Source organism: Ochlerotatus camptorhynchus, unplaced genomic scaffold (genome assembly GCF_037179485.1).
Source record: "Ochlerotatus camptorhynchus isolate MF236.1 unplaced genomic scaffold, CSIRO-AGI_Acam_v1.1 ptg000598l, whole genome shotgun sequence".
Lineage (NCBI taxonomy): Eukaryota > Metazoa > Arthropoda > Insecta > Diptera > Culicidae > Ochlerotatus > Ochlerotatus camptorhynchus.
Window position 1 is genome coordinate 2,137,742 of NW_027041078.1, and position 22,007 is coordinate 2,159,748.

At 41.8% G+C, this 22,007-nt stretch overlaps 1 protein-coding gene across 1 annotated transcript; it reads left to right on the plus strand.

Annotated features, from left to right (window-relative positions):
* The first annotated feature begins 1,768 nt into the window (after nt 1-1,768).
* Nucleotides 1,769-19,809, plus strand: LOC135714011 (tabinhibitin 3-like). The gene is made up of 5 exons (XM_065237267.1): nt 1,769-1,929; nt 1,974-2,388; nt 18,830-19,126; nt 19,189-19,430; nt 19,496-19,809. The coding sequence occupies exons 1-5, from the start codon at nt 1,769-1,771 to the stop codon at nt 19,737-19,739; spliced, it is 1,359 nt and encodes a 452-aa protein (XP_065093339.1). The 3' UTR covers nt 19,740-19,809.
* Nucleotides 19,810-22,007: the final 2,198 nt, after the last annotated feature.

A 22,007-nucleotide genomic window follows, 5' to 3' on the forward strand; every position in this document is an offset into this window, starting at 1 on the left:
GTAACAAAGCTGTATCCAAGTCCACAGCCATGGCCTTGTTAGACGTTGAAAAGGCGTTTGACAATGTTTGGCATGATGGACTTGTGTACAAGCTTTGTAACTTCAACTTTCCTTTACATCTTATTAAAATCACCCGTAACTACCTCCAGCAAAGGTCGTTTAAGGTATCGTTGAATTGTTGTCTTTCAAACACGTTTTCCATCCCAGCAGGAGTACCGCAAGGCAGTCTGCTGGGCCCCTTGCTTTACAGCATTTACACTTCCGACATTCCTCCCCTTGGAGACGGTTGCGTGTTTTTCCTGTTCGCAGATGATACCGCAATCGCCGTCAAAGGAAGGATGCCTCGCGAAATAACGAACAAACTTCAACGATGCCTTAACGCCTTTGCTGATTATGCCACCACGTGGAAAATCAAAATCAATGCTTCCAAAACACAAACAATCATGTTCCTCCATCGGCAATCGCCCAAACTAAAACCGGCTCCATCTTGTACTGTAATCATGGATGGCACAAGGGTTGAGTGGTCCGCCGAAGTAACCTATCTCGGGATGTTGTTCGATGAAAAGCTCCTCTTCCGTTCGCATGTGGAGAAAACCGTAATCAAGTGTTCTGCCTTGGTTAGGTGTCTGTATCCGCTGATTTGCCGCAGATCCCGCCTCTCAAGGGTGAACAAACTGGCCGTCTACAAACAAATCATAGCACCTGCGATCCTCTACGCAGCTCCGGTGTGGGAATCATGTGCACAGACTCACAGGAACAAAATTCAGGTCGCACAGAATAGAGTGCTGAGGATGGTTCTTGATCGTCCTGTCGACACTAGAATAACAAATTTACACGAAGAGGCAGGAATTGCCAAAATAGATTCAAGAATTAACGAAATTAAGACTAAATTTGCAGAAAAATGTAATTTATCAGAACATGCTTTGATAAGCAATTTGTATATAGTAGGTTAGGTGTATATAGTAGTTGTAGGTTAGTTGTAGTTGTAAATAGTAGTTATAAGTAGTCTCCTTTTTTCCAATTCAAATCAAACCAATCCCACCAAGGTGGTCATACTTTAAAATAGGCCTGATAGGACTAGTAACTGTAAATAATAATTAAAATCCCAAATGAACTAAAGTTGAAAAGACGCATCTGTGTCACTTGAAAAATTCATCAATGTAAACCACACAAACACAAGAAATAAAGATCATTTTAAGTCAAAAAAGTAAGTCAAAATAAGCATCAGCTCATTCTCTGCTTGAACGTCCAGCAATACAGTTCGGTCTTTGCTCGCTCTGTCGAGTTGTTCGATAAACCTATAGTTTGTTACAAACGTTCGCAGATATACCGATATACTGCATCGTCAGTAGTGTCTGTCGCATCGCGTGATGGGAAGACAGCGCTCCCGGAACAGACTTCGTGACCAAGCGGAGAAGAAGAACAGTGATGAGGGTAGCTCGGTACCTACCTAAAATAGGTACGCTACTCTTCCCACCGATGTTGGGAATACCAGCCCAGCCCGGTGAAGCGGACGAAAAAGAGGAAGAAGAATCAAGGACAGTCCGATGGTACGAGCGGACGTGACGATGTTACCGCGACGAACGCCAGCTACATCGGTGATTTCGGCGACGCCGTCGGAACCGAGAATTCTGCCGGCCCGAGTGCGGCGAAAGTCAAGCTTCCTCAACTGGTGGTGAAGCAAGTACCACTCAATACGCTGATTGGCGATCTCTCGTCGCTGGGCGTTGCAGCTGAGTTTAAGCTCGGCAGGTTCTGCACCAAGGTGATGCTCCGTACGAAAGCGGAGTACGAGGTGGCCTTTAAATATCTGAAAGATTCCAATGTGGAATACTTCACTCATGGCATCCCCGGTGAGAAGCCCTTCAAGGTAGTCATCAGGGATCTACCAAACTTCGACCCCAAGATGATCGAGGCTGAAATCAAGAGGTACAAGCTGGCCCCAATAGCTGTTTTTCGGATGACGAGGAGAGACTGGTGCACTTCCAGAAGGGAACGGTGACGCTGAATGCGCTGCAGGCTATCCGCTCAATCTACTCCATAATCATACGATGGGAGCCATACCGTGGCGGCTATCGTGACGTAACGCAGTGCCAGCAGTGCCTTAATTTTGGACACTGTACCCGCAACTGCAACATCAAGCCACGCTGCAACAACTGCGCTCAAGAACACGCCACTTCCAACTGCCCTGCGTATGAAGCCGTAGTGTTAAAATGCGCCAACTGTGGTGGTGCTCATCACGGTTTCGTCAGACAGTGCTCCAAACGCATCCGAAAACAGGCGGCAACTAACAACCAACCAGGACGCAAGAAGGACAAAGTCCCGGCATTTCGGACGGAGGATTTCCCGCCTCTTCGTGCTCCTCAGCAAAGGCAAGCTAATTCGCATGTGCATCCCACTCAAGCAACTTCCGGTGATTCTGTTGGCCAAAGTTCTCCATCCCCCCCCCCCCCCTGGATTCTGGAGACAACCAACAGCGCAAAACAAACAACCACGATCTGTTCTCAGTGGATGAACTGATGGAAATCTTCGTCAACATGTCCGGTGCTCTTCGTAAGTGCCGCAATAAGCCCGAACAGATCCAAGTGCTCGGTCATCCAGTATGGCGTCTAAGCCGCTAACTATCGTCACCTGGAATGCTTGCTCTGTAAGAGCAAAAGAGATTCAGCTTGCTGACTTTCTCCGCAAGCACAGCATCGACGTGGGCCTTCTAATCGAGACCCATCTAAAGTCCGGCGACAGCTTCTGGTTGCCTGACCACAACATTATTCTGCTTGATCTTACTAGCTCCAGGGGGATGATGTTGCGGTCGTCGTCAAGAAAGGAATAAAATACCACCCTCTGTCCCATATCCGGAATTGGCAGGGCTTTACTCTGCATTTGAACTTATTTATTACCAAGGCGTATCAATACTAACCCTAATAAATAAATACGATAACCGAATTTTGATTGAACACAAAATGATAGAAATGTTCCAGATATTTGGTTGTTGTGTGGTTGAAGTCGCTGGAGGAGGAATTGTTTAGAGATGACTATAGAAAAACATGCGTGGGAGCATCGGGAATGCGCTCCAGGGTGAAGTGATTTGGTGAGTACGTTCCAGTTGAAGATTGTTGACAAGTGTATTTGTAGTAATGCAAATTATGGTTTATATGACGCATGGCTTCAAACATTTTCTGAATCCAAATAAAACATATTACATACTAAATACGCACAGGGCATTGTCTGCTGACCATTGCCGCGGGTATATCGTGGGAGTCCCAGGTACCCGGTTTAAGCTTTAGTTGGCGGCGGTGGCTCTTCTTGACCTTCTACCCCCTGAGTAGTTAGTGTGAATAAGGGCGTCTATGTGAGGTTTTGCTGTACCTGTTGTGGACATCTAGTGCATCCTGTTCCCTTAACTTGTTGAGAACACCCTGTCTTGCCTCAAAAGTTACCCTTTTTGAAGTACTAGTCTTCACAACATACAGGGCACCATTACGGAGCATGAGATTTGATCAAATTATTCGCAGTTCTACTTGTCCAACGCCCCCGGCTGGGTGAGGGATAGAGGATGACACACACACACTCTGTCCCATATCCGCACCTCTATCATCGAGGCCCTTGGTGTGGAGGTGAAGTCGTTGACTGAATACGTCCAGTTAATCGCCGTCTACTGCCCTCGAAAGTGTGCCGCCAGCAGTGGACTAGAGGCTAAATTCAAGAAAGACCTGTCCACCATCACCCGTAACGGTTCCCGCTTCGTAGTAGGAGGAGATCTAAACACTCGCCATGAGGCCTGGCGGAACTACAGGCAGAACCAGAACGGTCCTCTGCTGTTCGACCACTCACAGCATGGTTTTCGGATGAGCCAGCATTTATCTCACCGGCGGGCAACCCATCGACGCTAGACCTATTCCCTGCAAATATCGGCTTGTCCAAGCCGGTAGCCTTGAACGAACTCAGCTCCAACCACCAACCGGTTGTTGCTGAACTGGGCTGCAACTACCATCGCGTAAACTGGGCCCAGTTTGGACGCGTGGTAGACAGGCACATCATCGACAACCCACCGCTTGACTCCGTGGAGGACATCGACCGAGCGTTGGAGGGACTCCACCAAGCCATAACCGTGGCTGACGAGGCATGCGTCCGACGAGTTCCTGTGAGGGGTAAGTTTATTGCCATTGATTCCCACACCCAACTCTTAATTCGCCAGAGAAATGTTCGTAGACGCCAGTTTCAGAGGACTGGAGATCTAGCGAGGAAACGTGAAATGGCCAATCTGAACAAGGAGATTGCTTCCAGAATGGTCTCACTCCGGAACGAAAGTTTCGCGCGGCTTGTCCAGAATCTGGACGACCGCTCCAAACCATTCTGGAAAGTTGCCAAGGTCTTAAAGACGCACCCTAAACCCATTCCACCACTCAAAGATGAAAATGATGACGATCGGCTCATAATCACCCCTCAGGAAAAAGTATTGGTGAGCATATTGCCAAATCGCACTTGCTTGGCTTCAACATCTAAAGTCCGCTCGAAGTTCAGGTTGAGCAATGCGTACTCAACCTTGTCCTCCCCTTGTGCCATCCCTCCGGAGGATAGAATCACAGTGGAACAGATTTGCTCAACGCTGAAATGCACCAAAAAGGGCCCCCGGGTTTGATGGAATATTCAACCTAGTATTGAAAAATCTCAGCATGAAGGTTCACTCTCTGCTGGCTGCTGTCTTCAACAGATGTTTGGAACTGCACTACTTTCCAAGTATCTGGAAGACAGCGAAAATCATACCTATCCGCAAACCCGGGAAGGACCCAACGCTAGCTTCAAGCTACAGACCAATCAGCCTCCTTTCAGCGCTGAGCAAATTGTTCGAGAAACTCATTCTCAATCGTTTGCTCAAGTTTGTTGAGGAGCAAAACTTTCTCCTACCGGAACAGTTCGGGTTCAGGAAGGGGCACTCCACAAATCATCAGCTAGTACGGGTGATGAATAACATCCGAAGTAACAAAGCTGTATCCAAGTCCACAGCCATGGCCTTTTTTTTTTCTTTGGTTTGTTTTTTCCGTCAATCTTGTTTTCCGTGCTGAGCACCAATGCTACCGACGTGCCAGGAAGGCAGCTCCCACACCTGGCCCCTACCTATCGACCCATCAACTCATGAACCGGGGACCAACGGCTTTACTTCCCATCCGAAGGAAGGCGTGATCAGAGATGTTATGCCTCAGAACATCCCGGCGGTGCCGACTGGGATTGAACACAGGCCTGCTGGGGTGAGAGGTAATCACGCTTACCACTACACCACCGGCGCCGTTAGCCATGGCCTTGTTAGACGTTGAGAAAGCGTTTGATAATGTCTGGCACAATGGGCTTGTATACAAGCTTTGTAACTTCAACTTTCCATTACATCTGGTTAAAATCACCCGTAGCTACCTCCAGCAAAGGTCGTTTAAGGTATCGTTGAATGGTTGTCTTTCCGACACGTTTTCCATCCCAGCAGGAGTCCCGCAAGGCAGTCTGCTGGGCCCCTTGCTTTACAGCATTTACACTTCCGACATTCCTCCCCTTGGAGACGGTTGCGTGTTTTTCCTGTTCGCAGATGATACCGCAATAGCCGTCAAAGAAAGGATGCCTCGCGAAATAACGAACAAACTTCAACGATGCCTTAACGCCTTTGCTGATTATGCCACCACGTGGAAAATCAAAATCAATGCCTCCAAAACACAAGCAATCATGTTCCTACATCGGCAATCACCCAAATTAAAACCGGCTCCATCTTGTACTGTAATCATGGATGGCACAAGAAGGGTTGAGTGGTCCGCCGAAGTTACCTATCTCGGGATGTTGTTTGACGCAAAGCTCCTATTCCGCTCGCATGTGGAGAAAACCGTTATCAAGTGTTCCGCCTTGGTTATGTGTCTGTATCCGCTGATTTGCCGTAGATCCCGCCTCTCAAGGGTGAACAAACTGGCCGTCTACAAACAAATAATAGCACCTAAGATCCTCTACGCAGCTCCGGTGTGGGAATCTTGTGCACAGACTCACAGGAACAAAATCCAGATCGCTCAGAATAGAGTGCTGAGGATGGTACTTGATCGTCCTTTTGACAGTAGAATAACAAATTTACACGAAGAGGCAGACATTGCCAAAATAGATTCCAGAATTAACGAAATTAAGACTAAATTTGCACAAAAATGTAATTTATCAGAACATGTTTTGATAAGCAATTTGTATACAGTAGATAAGGCTTATATAGTAGTTGTAGGTTAGTTATAGTTGTAAATAGTAGTTATAAGTAGTCTCCTTTTCAAAATTTAAAACAAACCAATCCCACCAAGGTGGTCCTTCTTAAAACAGGCCTGATAGGACTAGGAACTGTAATTAATAATAATTGAAATTTCAAAGGAACTAAAGTTGAAAAGACGCGTCTGTGTCACTTGATAAGTTATAGGGGAAATGGCTCTAATGTTGGCCTATGGATCTAAGATTGGGCCCATCGCTAAAAATCTGCTATTTATCAATTTTATCTAGATGAACGCGTCATTGGGACGGTATTATTGGATATTTTTGGTCGCTATTGAAAATTTAGTCGATTGCTGAATTTATGTATGGGCCCAAATTAGGAGCATTTAAGCCGACATTACATCCATTTCCTCTACATGTAAACCACACAAAATCAAGAAACATAGATCATTCAAAGTCAAAAAAAAAGTCGCCTGCGCATTAGTAGGGATGAAAATCCCTCAAAAATAAATAAACAACAAACAGCCTTCGCATTAGTAGCGATTCACCCGTTCAACGGTAAACAACCAGGAGGCATGACTGGTCGTGGCAAGGGTGGCCAAGTGTCAACCCTATTAAATACATTTTAACATCAAATTATTTCAAAATTCAGAAAATCATTTTTTTTAATAGCAAGTGAGTGGAAGTAAGCCTGGTTCTGTTGCATCTGTTTGTTACTCCATCAGCCGTTCCTTGAAGTCATCCATGTTCATCTTCAGTTCCATGTTATCCCACTGCAACACGTCGATCTGATTCCGTTTCGCGGCTTTTAGGCCAGCTACAGCTTCCACATTGTAGATAGCTTCTATTATTTGTTCTTTACCTTGTAATTCTTCTTTTGTCACTGATTTCCTCTTTTGGCATAAACTTTGCCAATATCTTTTTTCTCTTTCAAAATGTTCTCCTCACTGTTTTACTATTTCTTCATAGATATCCCGCTTTTCTGCCATTGTTCATGTTCACTAATTTTCTGTGCGTACTCTATTATTCTCCTATACCGGCAGAGTAGCGAGTCACCATCACTTTGAACAACATGTAGCCTGCTGCTTACTTGATACTTGATGGGCTACGAATCGCCAGGTTGATTCAACGCCGAACGAAGTACTCTTCTCCATTGGACTCGGTCCTGAGCCAATCGCTTCCAGTCGCCATGAACGTTTAGCGACCTGATGTCCTCCTCAACTGCAAATAGCCAACGTGTCCGAGGTCTACCCCGGAGTCGACGACCTCTACCGGGTTCTCTGCTGAATATAATATTTGCTTGTCGTTCTTCCGGCATCCGCACTACATGCCCAGCCCACCGTAGTCTGCCGTGTTTTATAAGCTTCGCTATATCCGTACCGTTATACACTTGGTACAACTCGTGATTCATGCGACGCCGCCAGATGCCATTCTCCTGTTTACCGCCGAGTATTGTTCACAGCACCTTACGCTCGAAGACACCAAATGCTCTCCGGTCAGACTCTTTTAACGTCCACGATTCGTGCCCGTAGAGGGCTACCGGAAGTATCAGCGTCTTATACAGAGCGAATTTCGTTTTCGTTTGCAGGCTACGGGACTTCAGCTGGCTACGTAATCCGTAAAAGGCCCTGTTTGCAGCTGCAATACGTCTCTTCACCTCGCGGGTAACATCATTATCGCATGTCACTAGTGTTCCAAGATACACAAATTCTTCCACTACCTCAAATTGTTCACCATCTAACAACACTACACTACCAACACCACTATTGCTCCCACGCTGTCTACCGGCTACCATGTACTTTATTTTGGTAGAACTTATCGTGAGCCCAATCCTCGCCGTCTCCCTCTTAAAAGGCACAAACGCCTCTTCCACTGCTCTACGGTCAATTCCGATGATATCGATGTCGTCCGCAAAGGCAAGGAGCATGTACGATCGTGTGATGATGGTACCGTTACTCTGCACACCAGCTCTCCTAATCGCTCCTTCAAGAGCAATGTTGAACAGTAAGTTTGAAAGTGCATCACCCTGCTTCAATCCATCTAAGGTCACGAACGAGGTCGAAATCTCATCTGCAACCCTTACACTTGATTTCGATCCATCTAGCGTTGCGCGAATCAGTCTAATTAGTTTCGCCGGAAAACCATGTTCTAGCATAATCTGCCAAAGCTCATTTCTCTTCACTGAATCGTATGCTGCTTTGAAATCAATAAACAGATGGTGAGTCTGCAAGTTGTACTCCCGGAATTTATCAAGGATTTGACGCAGGGTAAACATTTGATCCGTCGTTGATCGGCCCTCACGAAAACCAGCCTGGTATTCACCGACGAAGGACTCCTCAAGCGGTCTCAATCTGTTAAACAGAACGCGTGACAGTATTTTGTACGCCGAATTCAGAAGAGTTATTCCTCGATAATTGGCGCACTCGAGTCTGTGCCCTTTTTTGAATAATGGGCAAATGAGGCCATCCAACCAGCTAGCAGGCAGTTCTTCGTCCTCCCATATCTTCGTTAGAATACGGTGGATTGCTTGATGCAGCTGCTCACTTCCGTGTTTGAAAAGTTCGGCCGGGAGCTCGTCCTTCCCAGCAGCCTTATTGTTTTTCAGCTCACGTATTGCCTTTTTAACCTCGTCTAGCGTTGGAGGCTCCACAGCTTGATCGTCGTCTGCGATGTTTACTCTGTTCCTCGATACTCCCTCACTCTCTCCATTCAACAATGTCTCAAAATGTTCTTTCCACCTGGCAGCCACCATTGTTTTATCTGTCAGCAAATTCCCCTCAAGGTCATTGCACATGGCGGGAGATGGCGCTGTTTTACTCCGCACACCATTGACAGTCGCGTAGAACCTTCGCATATCGTTCTGCTCCATACTTTCTTGCGCCTCAGCAATAACGCGTTCCTCGTACTGCCTTTTTTTTCCTGAGATGGGTTCGTTTCTCGGCTGACCTTGCTACCCTGTACCGCTCTCTGTTCAGCCGGGTACCAGACACTAACATCCGGCTTCTGGCAACGTTCTTCTCATCCGTCAACCTCTGGCACTCCTCATCAAACCAGCCATTACGTGCTCGTCTTTGAGCTGTACCTATCACTTCTTGTGCTGTTGTGTTCACCGCTCCGTGGATTGTGTTCCACAGATTGTTGAGGTCCTCGTTCACGTTGATTTCGCCTGCTGCTACAGATGCCATTTCACAGAGCGCTGAAGTTTGATACGTAGCATGTGGAGATTCCTCTGAACTGCTAGTGTTAACGATTTAACCAGCTGAATACTAGCCCATTTTCACCGTTCAATTTTTAACTATGCACGTTTGGATATCTTCAAACGCTGTTATTGTCAAGCATTCATGAACGCAATTAACACATTGCCAAATGTTTGCCATAATCGTTGGTGATTCCCATCTTATTGACGTTTCAACTAACGTACGCACTATTCGTGATTCGCATAATTAGTTCGCACACGACACTTGTTTCACTAACAGCAGGACATATGAAGACTTATAATTTTCAATTTTAGATTTTCAACTATCACAAGATAGCGGCGCCGGTGGTGTAGTGGTAAGCGTGATTGCCTCTCACCCCAGCAGGCCTGGGTTCAATCCCAGTCGGCGCCGCCAACATCCCGGCATGAAATCTTTGATCATGCCTTCCTTCGGGAAGTAAAGCCGTTGGTCCCCGGTTCATGAGTGGATGGGTCGATAGGTAGGGTCCAGGTTTGGAAGCTGCCTTCCTGGCGTCGGTAGCATTGGTGCTCAGTACGGAAAACAAGATCAACGGATAACAAATCCAAGAAAAAAAAACTATCGCTAGACTGGCAGCGGATTGCCATGCAATAAGAATTTGTTGATTGGATGTGTGAAATAAAAGTATCCTCTATTTTCCATTCTATCATACATAGGCCTCGCTTCGTTCGGATCGCGGTCGGTGCCTACGTGACAATTTTTGTTGCACTCAGCATACACAACAATCGTCCGTTCTACGAACTTTGGATCACTGCGGTTTATGTTGATCTTGCTCACATAATGGCCCGTTTCCACCAAAATACAGCAAAACATAAATTCTAGCTCAAATCTTTTAAAATAAGTGTGGGGGCAACACAATTCAACCATTTTCCGTCAGTCAAAATGTAAAATTCCACTTTTCAGTTTTTAGCTCTCTTGACACATTCCAAGCACAACGCTTGATGCCAGGTGAATGCTTCGTTTCGCAAGAAATTTGAAGTGATATTAAGAGCAGGGGAACATTCGAAATGGAGTAGGTAATGATGTACTGGGCAAAGGAGCTATTTTTGGTAACGAACACTTCAACCACCTAAGGTAAGGTAGAAAATGGCAAACTCTTACTTAGCGAAAAGAGTCCTCGAGTAAAGTGGGCAACAGTTGTTTCAGAGGCTTATTACGTCAGAGCAATTTTCACGACCCTGTGGCAATTCCTGGTTTGAACAGAATAAACAAATCTCCTTGTTCAAAAGTGAAGTATGCTGGCGTAATCGACGTGCTGATGTTGATAAAAGTTTAGTGCTGTTCTATGCTTAGCACCAGAATACTTGAACGTATCATCGCAATCGATTGAGTGGATTGTGGCACGTTTGAAACATTCAGTTGCTCCTGTGGTGGCTCGATGTTGATTTTCCTTGCGGCTAACATTCGAATTTTGCTATGATGAGAAGTAGCTCTGTCGTTCAGGCATTCAGCGCAGTGGTTGGCTTCATACATGGACCTTGTGGCGTTTTATCTCCATTCGCTTTATAGCGGTTACCAGCACCCGTTTCCTGGATTTGATAATCGAACCTTGTTGGGACGAAGAGAGCAATTTTGTCGCGAAATATTCCAGATTTCCGCAGGAGGTTCCTATCTGTCCAACTAGTTGCAAACATTGATTTCTATCACTTCATAACAATCGAATGGATTAGTTTTGGGGGATTAGTTTTAAGCCATCGATTCCACACGTATGCCCTCACCTTGAGACCAATGTCGCTTCTTTTGGTGAGCAGTGCTGTTAAAGGCTTGATTGAAACACTTTATGTAACCATCTGCAAATCGGAAGGATCAGTAACTTTATGCCCGTAAATCAGTAGGATACTTACTTCTACTATTATTAAATCCTTCATTTATGTTCATAGCAAAGATGACAGGACAAATTTACTCCCATTAAGAAATAATTCACTCCATCCAGCGATCCGCTCTTTCACAAAGTCAATTTGAATTCGTAATCTGCTAAATCATTTAAAATCAAGGCAATCCCACAAAACGGTGCAGCTTTTGTTAGCAAGGCAGAATTTTCCTCTCGCGATCTTCAGCAGAAGTTTTGATTTCCTTCTTCGCATTAATTCCCTTGTGGCTTGCTTCCTTTCGCTCATCCACTGGGCGGACGGCCGGCGGTGTGGCGTAAGAGTAGACATAAAACTTATTTCGACGGTACAGAGCGACCATCGCGACGACGACAACGACGGCAAGGAAGTTGCCTTTCGTCGGCTTCGCCCTATGCTGGGCTTCTACGGCCACAGTACAGACATAAATAAATGCAAACAAATGATAATGAGGCAGAACTTTCTTGGACCTGGAGGAATACGCCACGCTGCTCTTACATTTTTTTTTATCTTTTTTAGAAGCGATCTCAACGGAGAAAGCAATGTTAAGTAATTTTATGAGGTGTATTGAAGGAGTGCAGATTTTGTCATTTGCCTGTAAAGTGAATGCAAGATTTACATCTTGTTAAGGGTGGTACATTCTTTCTGCTTCTGAATAGTTCATGGGAGGGGTCTTGTTGAATTACATGGTAGTTATGTTGGGTTGAGTCCAACCGGCAAGGCAAGTATTTTGTGGCTAACCCGGGTACACCAGAAGGCTAGAATATCAAATAGGGGAATTTACGTATTCTCGTCAATCTAAGCAGCTTCCGCACTTCTATTAGCATTTTCTCAGTGTCACGACCACATATGACGTGTCTGTTTGTTTACATTCATCTGCTGCTAGCTATTCTATCCATTCCAATCAACAAAACTGTCCAAAACGGTTTGAAAACGTTTTTAACGCTCTCCAAACTTCTCAGGTGAGTGTGACTATTGTCGGCAGCCTCTTTTACTTCGGCAACCTTTCCGTTTAAACTGCGTGTTAACCAGCTGTTCTATTATCGGCAACTCGAAATCAGCCGTATTTTGATATGCTTATGTTTCTTTTGAAGAAACACCTAGCATAACAGGTTTGCTCAGTCGTAAAAATGTATTAGGATTGAAGCTGAAAGACTAAGGAATCGTTTAAATACATTCAGCGAAGTATTTTAGTGAGAAAATACATCGAAATTAACGTTTAAATTGTGGTTGCCGAAAACAGTCGATGGCTGCCGAAGCCATCATTTACCCTATAAGGTTCCGGAGACTCCACGTAAAGGGTATTCACAGTTAAATTGTATCACTTAGAAGTACCCGCCAAAAATAAGTCTCTCAACCGATTGTCATGAAACTTTCAGAGAATTTATTACTATATATAAGCTTGGTTTACACTGGGGCGGGACTGGACAATCGGGTAGCGATTTTGAGCCAATTTAACCAGTTTGTGATTGGTCGATTTATTTATTTATTTGTCGTCAATCTGTGTAGACCGTTTTACAATTTTAATTAAACGCTATTTGCTACAATTTTACTTCAAGTACTTGCATAACATATATATTTTATTATTGATGCCTAACTAACCTCATGAAAAAAAGTTTTTTTTAAACGTACTTTTATTCATTGTTATGTCCATAGATTCACAGTATGTATTATAGCTAGACATCATTCTATTCAATGGGCTATTTTTGGCATAGTCTGTTCTTTGATTTTTGATGCTAAACAAATGTCTATTCCGCAGTGAGCGAGTGGGAGCATAACAATTAATATTTTCCAAAATCTTTGGGTTGTCAACTCTTTGCGAAATCACATCGTTTTTAAAAGCAATCATTGCGAACTCTCTTCGCTTTTTGTCATCTAAATTAATTAGCATACAACGCGTTTCATAAGATGGAAGTGGAAAACTCGTCCAACCCAGAACTGCTTTTAAACTGATTCAATGTGGTTGACATGTGTATCATGATATGGTGCCCAAACTATGCTACAATATTCGAGAAGAGGCCTCACATATGCTACGTAAAGTTTTTTTTTGTTGTGTAGGGATCATTGAAGTGCAAACTAAATCTTTTAATGAACCCGAGCATGTTGCTTACTTTGTAGATAATGTGGATCAGCAAAAGTTAACTTGGAGTCGTTGGCTTGATAGGATCTTTGGATATTTTTCTGGCAAAGAGTAATTGAGTCATCTATTACAGCGTGTTTTCAGCGTGAACAATATAGAATTGCATTTATTAGTAATTAGTTCTAACCAGTTTTTCTTACACCATGTGTAAAAAACGTCAATTTCATGTTGAAATATTTGAAGATCAGGTGCTTTAGATATGACACATGAAGAAATTTCAAAATATGTTCTTTATCGCTGAAAAATAAAATAAACAGTAATGGACCATGATGTGAATCTTGTGGCACACCAGATGTTACAGTAACTATGGTGGACAGATTTCCTTCAAATCTTACCTTTTGCGTCTGCCGTGATAAGTACGACTCGATCCATTTCAGTAGTCTAGGTTTGAAGCCTAATTTGGATAGCTTAAAAAGCAAGAGTGGTATATCAACTCTGTCAAATGCTTTAATAAAATCAGTACATAGCGTTTCTACATAGTTTCCTTTATCCATTGAGTTTAAACAATATGTATCAAGTTGGTAGAATACATTGTCATTAATGATGGATTCGAATAATTTAGGAATGCTTAAGCAACTCCACGGTAACTTTTTATATCAGACTTTTTACCACTTTTAAAAATTGGAATTAAAAATTATTCCTCCCAAATCGGAGGAAGTACACTCGACTACAAGGATAAATTAAACAGCCAGAATAAAGGTTTTGCTAGCTCCTTCGAAAGTGACTTTAAAAAATAGGTAGTAAACCATCCGGTCCAGCACCTTTTGAAGCATATAAGGTTTCAAGACCACGTATAATTTCCTTGAGAGTTAAATTATCAACTGCGACATCATTGGCTCGGGGAGATACGAAAAATATTGATAATCTCGCTAATTCTCATCGTTAATTTTATAAACGTCCTGAAAGAAGTCAGCAAATAAGTTACTAATATGACTAGGAGTATTGCCCAACCAACTGTCTAATTGCATTTTCGATGGTAAGCTCTTGAATTTTTGCCTTTTTTCAATATAGTTAAAAAAGGATTTTGGGTTTGACTTAATGTTAGTTTCAATCTTTCTATTGTACTCTTCATATGCATTTTCAATTTCTAAATTAATTTGGTCGGAAATGGTAAGAAAATAGGTAAGATTTTCATCATTTTTTCTCCTGTACGCTTTATGAGCATTCTGCTTTCTATTTCTACGATTTATTATCTGTCTTGGTTTTGCATTAGCTTTTTTTTTCTTTTGCTTCATGGGCACTGTCTGTTCTTGAATAGAATAAATAATCAACTGCATCATCACTACCGATTACAAATTACCAATCTATACTTTTCAATTTATTTTTGATAGCTCCATAGTCTGCCTTACTGAAATCAAAATAGGGGTCTGACAAATTATTATCCACCACTGCGGTTTTTTCAAGTATCATTATGGAGTATTCAATAGCAGTGTGGAACACTTCATTTTTCCAAAGAGGAGAAGATGACTCTGATAAGCAAAAATTATCAGTCATGGTTGTAAATAGCAAATCTAAATAGCAATGATTTTGATTTTTTATATGATTTACTTAATTTCTGAACATTTGTCAAACAAAGCATAAGTGTTTCATTTTCCCCCATGATCGGAATCAAAATGGATTAATTTTCGTCATCTACAATAAAATTACTTCTTCTTCTTCTTCTTCGCATTTCAAGCTTATTGCATATCGCATATTAGCTTATTGCGTGCTCTCAACTTAGTGTTCTACTAGATGCACTTCCACAGTTATTAATTGAGAGCTTTCGATGCCTGTACCATTTTTGCATTGGTATAATTGTGTGGCAAGTCCAATCATACTTCTATGCCCAGGGAAGTCGAGAAATTTTCCAACCCGAAAAATTCCAAGGCCGGACCGGGAATCGAATCCAGCCACCTCCAGCATGGTCTTGCTTTGTAGTTGTGCCTTTACCGACTGAGCTAAGGGAGGCCCCGACAATAAAATTAGCTGCCCGTTGATTAAAATCTTCGTATATGTGAACGTTTTCTTCAGCCTCGAATTCCAACATATTACTGCCAGCAAGACCAACAAATTTTTCAAATGCTTCTTTTTTGGCATGTTCTGGTGGAAAACACACAAAAATTACATTCACTTTGATGGCGCTTCTCATTCTATTAAAATTCTGGCAATAATTGACAGTTGAAATCGTGGAATAAAAAGGACAGAGGGATCACATCAATCAGGCTGGCAGTGATGAAAGTTGCATAATTGAGTGCATTTCGTGTTTTAAGCGATGAAAAATTGTTGTTTGTTTATGGTTGTTTTTATTGTGTTGAGCAAAAATCATGTACAACCTATTGAACTTCGGTAGAAACTCCGAATAAAATCCAAATTAAAATTAAAAAAATATTTTACATTCCTGACTCCGTCAATCCGGTTAAGAAGAGTAAGAAGCTTGATTGTCAAGTCCCATCCCGGGATTTACGTATCTTTCTTTCCCTCTGTTTCTTCACCAAATCGAAATTCCCGAGCTTTCTTCCTAATTCCACCCATAAGGTTTTTACAACGGTTAAATCGACATTTTTTTCTGCCTTCAACCATGATTTCAACATTTCCTGCTACGTAGGTAGTTATAACTTTAGGATACTTACGGAGTTCGTGCTTTATTGTAGCCCAGTATCTTTCGATCGGCCGCAACTCCAGTGTGTTTGGGGGATTGAAATCCTTCGGCACCAAATTAACCCCATTTGTCTTGTACCACTCCAGAACGTCCTTGGAGTATTTACAAGAGGTTTGATGATCTGGCCATATAATTGTAGGAACGTTGTGTGATTTGAGAAACGGTAGCAGTCGCTTCTTCAGGCACTCATTCATGTAGACTTGGCCATTTACGGTTGTAGGTATTACGAAAGGCTTGCTCCGTTTTCCGCACGAACAAATCGCCTGCCAAATCATGAATTTCTTGGGGAACTTCACTAATTTTTTTGGAGTTCATCGAATGTTTCATCGTCCATGAAACAGCAGGGTGGTTTTGTCAACATTTGTGTGTACAGCTTACGAGCCCGCGTTCTGGCTGTCCCATTCTGTCATTCATTGCGATTTGGTGCTTTCTGAACCTTGAATGAACGTAGTACTGCTCGTTTATCGTTTTTGTCAGGTGCAGTTTTTTTGCGACATCCCGAACGGAATAGTTGGGTTTGCGTTTGAAGGCAGCAACCACTCGCTTGTGATCTTCAACGTAGTACAGAACACTTTTTCTTGCACTCAATTGCTTTCGGTCGACAATTAAACGTTTTATGACACGAAAAACAGTAGATTGTTGGATTCCCAACATCTTTCCGATAGCTCGGTGTGAAAGATGTGGGTTGTTGAGGTGAGTGTGCAAAATTTTCGCTCGCACGCGCTGTTCCTTCGAGTTACAGCTTTTCGAAGGTGATGCAATTTAACGGTGGACACCCTTTAGTAACGAAGACCTTAGAATAGTCCAGGAGATTTTCCTTTAACATTCACTTAGAGTTCTGCTCAGCATTCACTTTGTATTCTAACCAACCAATCACTCTAGAAATTCCATACATTTTCTGAAATTCTCCTCAGAATTCTTCACTCCGAACGCTTTTTTGGATTCTCTAAAAATAACACCCAAATATCTTTGGAATTCTTCTCTGAATTCCTTTGAAATATTCCTCAAAACATTGGGATTATCCTTTGAATAATTTTATTTTTTTATTTTTCTTCGAATAACCTTGAAATTCTTTTCAGTAAGTAACCCTTTGGAATAACGCTAATTGAACTCATTTCAGATCTCTCATTGAAATTCACTCATTCCGTTGAAATTCTACTCACGCTAAAAGTTTCCTACGAATTAAATTGCAGTTCTCCTTACAAATTCCTTAGATTGCTCTTCGAAATATGTTTGCAAACTCTTCTGGTATTATTTCCGAATTTCTTTGATGTTTTTCAGGAGTTTTTCTCTGATATAATTGTAATCCTTCATTTAGCAAACCTCCCCGTCCTAAATCGGCTCTTAAAATATCCATGGTATTATGGTTCGGATTTATTATTCCTCACAAATTTCTTGAAATTATAGTCAGATTGCCCGTGGAGTTGTCCTTTGGGGTTCCCAGGAGTTCTGCTCAGAGTTATCATGGAATAATCGTCAGAAATTTCAATGAGATTCAATTGAAATACACTTTGAATCCAATTCAGGATTTCCTATAAATTCTACTATGAAATTATTTCAAGTTTGACATGATTTCTTGAATTAATTTACATCAGATCATCAGATTGCACTTGGTGTTTTCTCAAAGACTTGTTTCCAACTCCATTGGAATGATCAGAAATTATAATCAAATTCCAAGAGCTTTAAAACTGTGCAGTGGATTTAACTCTAGGTACTTGAAATTTTTGTTAAGTATAATTCCTTTTAGCCAAGAATTTTAAAAACTTCTTCAAGCTGAACATTTATGGAAAATATGCGTATTTCAGATCAAAAAAAAAATCTCTAAAGCCTCTGATTTTTAAAATAATATTTGTCACTGAAGAGTTGTCCGTTGTGGATCAATTAAGTTAGATTACTGAATGAAGATAATGAGGATAATTAAATGCTTGCATTATAAAATGCGTTGCATTCTTAAAAATATCCTTAGAAGGAGAATTTGAAAGTTCTCTGTGCAATGATGACATTCCCTGAAAGTTCCAGGTATATTCAGGATTAATAAAATTCCCTGTGAATTCCAGGTTTTCTTCATGTAGCAGACGGCCGGTCATGGCACATTGTACCAGTGGACGATTATGAAGTATTGTGAACTATTTAGATATGTCACTCATTATTCTTTTGTTGATGGTCGCCACGATTTTGATCGCGTTACTGCCATTTTGATCTTGTACATGTGGCGCCAAATGCAAACATTTTCCCAACTTCTGAATAGCAAAAGTTTATGATAAATTGTATCCTTCTTTAATTATTGATTCTGTTAGTATGAGTCACTTCAATAGCCGGATCCTGTAATAATCCAATCCGTTCTTCGACAAGATCGAAATGGATCAATGAGCTCATTTGATAGTTAAAGATATCTTCGAAGTGCATAGGACATTCACGTTGCACCCTCATTACAATGCTTGTTTTGTTCAAAAACCATTGTTGCGTAGCCTTCATTGCAAAATAAGAACACCAATCAACTTTAGCATCAGAACAATGGAACGTATTTATCCAATACCAGCTGCTGATATACAATTTCAATGCAGCTCATTCATACAACTCGCTAGAAACTGTTTCTAATTGTCTCGATTAACCATTTTCTGCAACACAAATGAGAAATTTTTGCTTTAAAAACGGCCTGAATCGACAAGATGTTATCATTTCAGTAAGAACGATGAAGGTTATCATATCTCGTAAGTCGTATCCAATTACCATGTTCTGAACACTTAATCAGCATACAAAACTTATATCAACAGTTGCTCTGACAGCGCTCGTAGCGGTTTGCAGTGGGCAAACCACCAACTATTGTACCGCGGGCTTATGTTCAGCTGGTAAAACTCATATTGCGTGCAATGGGCTGACAACTCTCAGCAGTACCTGTGGGGCAGGTGCTTCTGAAGCGACCCTGGACAGCACTAAGAAGAACTTGATCGTGAACGTTCACAACCAATTGCGTAACACTGTCGCCCTGGGAAAACAGGCCAACGGTGCGGGCCAATATTTCAATCAAGCTGCCAAGATGGCTACGTTGGTAAGCATATCTTTTGGAGCGATAATTCGTATTGATTTTAAATTAATTCCCCTGTCTTTTAGCAATGGGACCAAGAGCTGGCCGATATCGCTGCTGCCAATGCAAGAAGTTGCGTTTTTGGACATGACAAGTGCCGCAATACGGCTACCATGAAATACGTTGGCCAGAACATTGCCATGTCTTCGTACTCCGGTATGAGCTTTACCGATGAGCAATTAATAACCGGGTTTGTCAACAATTGGTTCAAAGAAAATAAGGATGCTACCGCATTGCAAATGGCAAGCTATCCTGCTAATTATAAAGGGTGAGATTGCGATTTGATCGAAGTCAAAATGTAAGAGTTAAATACTTATAATGGTTTTATTGCAGCCCTACAATCGGTCACTTCACCCAGGTTGTATCGGATCGCTCGAGCAAGGTGGGATGCTCTTTGGTGAGCTACATTCAGGACGATTTCGTCAACCAGCTGTTTGTGTGCAACTACGGGTTAACCAACATTGTCAAACAACCAGTCTACGTGGCAGGAACGGCGTGCTCCAAATGTACTACCGGTTGTAATACCGCATATCCCGGCCTGTGCAGCGCAGCCGAACCCATTACCAACAACCCCTAAGTGGAAAGGATGTAAATTTATGAATCGTTGTTGTGTTTGAACATGAAAAAAAAAAGTGAATCAAATTGTGTTCTAATGGTCAGTCATCATTTCATTCAAAATACAGCAAAATTTTTACACAAAGCTTTCTATTCTATATCAGTGTTTTCCTACTTTTCTTCTTCTGATGTACACATTTTCCCTTGACACAGTAAACCATGCAACCGGTTGACAACGGTAACGGCAATGGCCACTAAGGTTCCACGAGGGCAGCCACCCTTTTTCCACTGAAAATAAGTATGAACGAATCAGTGTATCAAAAAGTGGGTAAACATTTTTGTTCACCAAGCTATCCTTGTGAAAGTGCTTCATACGGGTTTATGGACACTCACACCATCAAAGCATGGTACCAATGTAAACTGCATGCCAATCTTGCCTTCTACCGCTAGGTGTACTAGTGTTTACAAAAATAATATGGAGCCACTTTTGGATCCGAAGTTCCACTTCTGTTCTGTACCCTTTCTCTACAGCAGGAAGTCTCAGCGTTCTCGGTGGAAAACAGTGCAGCAAAATATCAATATGCTGAATTTCACTAGCCACCTAATGTTAGAATTTCCACCAGTTAGAATATCAATATCATTCGCCTCAATGTCCGTGCATCATGATGACATGACATTGACATCGTAATGGGACAACTTTGAATATCAGTTCAACCTCAAATGTTTCTTATATCCGCCTGTTAATGGAGTACCGATCTTTACCAAACTTATCAGTAATATTAAAACAAATCAACGGTTATACAAAAAAAAAGTTGATTTATTGAGATAAAAGGAAGATTTTCAACTTTTCTCTAGTGTTATTCACATGGATAGTTATATGAAAGCCGTGCCGCCTGATATCATGTCTACTACGAATTTCAGTGTCGGAAGTGAAATTCAGTGCTAGACCAATTTCTTACGTCAATTGACATTGTTGACAGCATGCAGCACTGGCGAAGAGACTGCCAGCATTAAACTACAGGATAGAATTTCGATTTATAAGGGAAATGAATTGTAGAATAAAATTAGTACCGTTGAACATAAATAAGTACATGCTCTCACTTTGGTGAGAGCAACTAGCTTTAAGTCCTGCGGGAATTTCAATAAAATTGAAATTAGCAAGGTTTCCAACTTTCAGTTGGTCATTGATGGCAATCGACTGTGCAGGAAGGCAGCTTCCACACCTGCGTAGGATATCGCACCCATTCAATTCAACACACATGGGCCGGGACCAAAAGCTTTACTTCCCTTCCGTAGGAAGACGTGACCAGAGATTTTTATGCCTCAGAAAAATCCCACCGACCTCGGCTGGGATTGAACCCAGACCCATTGGGGTGAGAAAGCAGTCACGCTTACCACTACACCACCGGCGCCAGCGGAGCTACCGTCGATTGTGAATTGGGAAAGTGCGTGTTGTTTCAAATAGTAACAGTGAACATTTGTAGCATTTGAACTTCATACTAAATTTATTTAATATCTAATCATAATACCGCTACAATGTATAGAAACAATGAACAAATTTCACTCATTTTCCGATGTATGGACACTTTGTATCAAAATAAAATGTTGTACAAGTGTTAAGTGTTTCTGGGTGTCATTAAGTATGCAGAACTCGAATATGATGAAAAGTGAAATTTGAACATGTTGACCCTTTTTCTAGAATTCTAAGAAGTTCCTTATATTTTAACAAGTCGCTGAAGTCTTCGAAGCTTTTTTATTTTATAATTTATGTTATTTCTCTAAAGTTTTTGGAACTGCCCTGAGGTTCTCTGTTCTTTCATGAAATTCTAGAAACCTCACTAACGTTGTTGCAGTTTTTGTGAAGCTTGTTGTATTGTCATGAATTTGATTAAACTGTCCTGAAAATGTCTAAGCTTCCGTGAAGTTTGTTGAGCTTAAATGAAGAACTAATTCGTTAATTTTCTGAAATAAATCGAACTTTCCAGGAGATCCGAAATTTGTTTAGCATACGAAACTTCTTTGAAATGTTCGTTCATTTTCCTAATGTTCGTAAAACATTCGTGGAGTTCTTAGGTCTTCCCTAAAGTTCCATGGAATTCTATGATGATCTAGAAGTTGTTACCAAAATCTCTGAACATCTGAGAAACTTTTGAAGTGAATCAGAAATGTTTTAACTTCCCTGAAATTTATGATTCTGTTTTACGTTCCCTCATTTTTTCTGAAACCAAAACTAAATGATTAATATAGATGTAAGATTTTCAACGAATTTCTCATATCGACCACCATGACT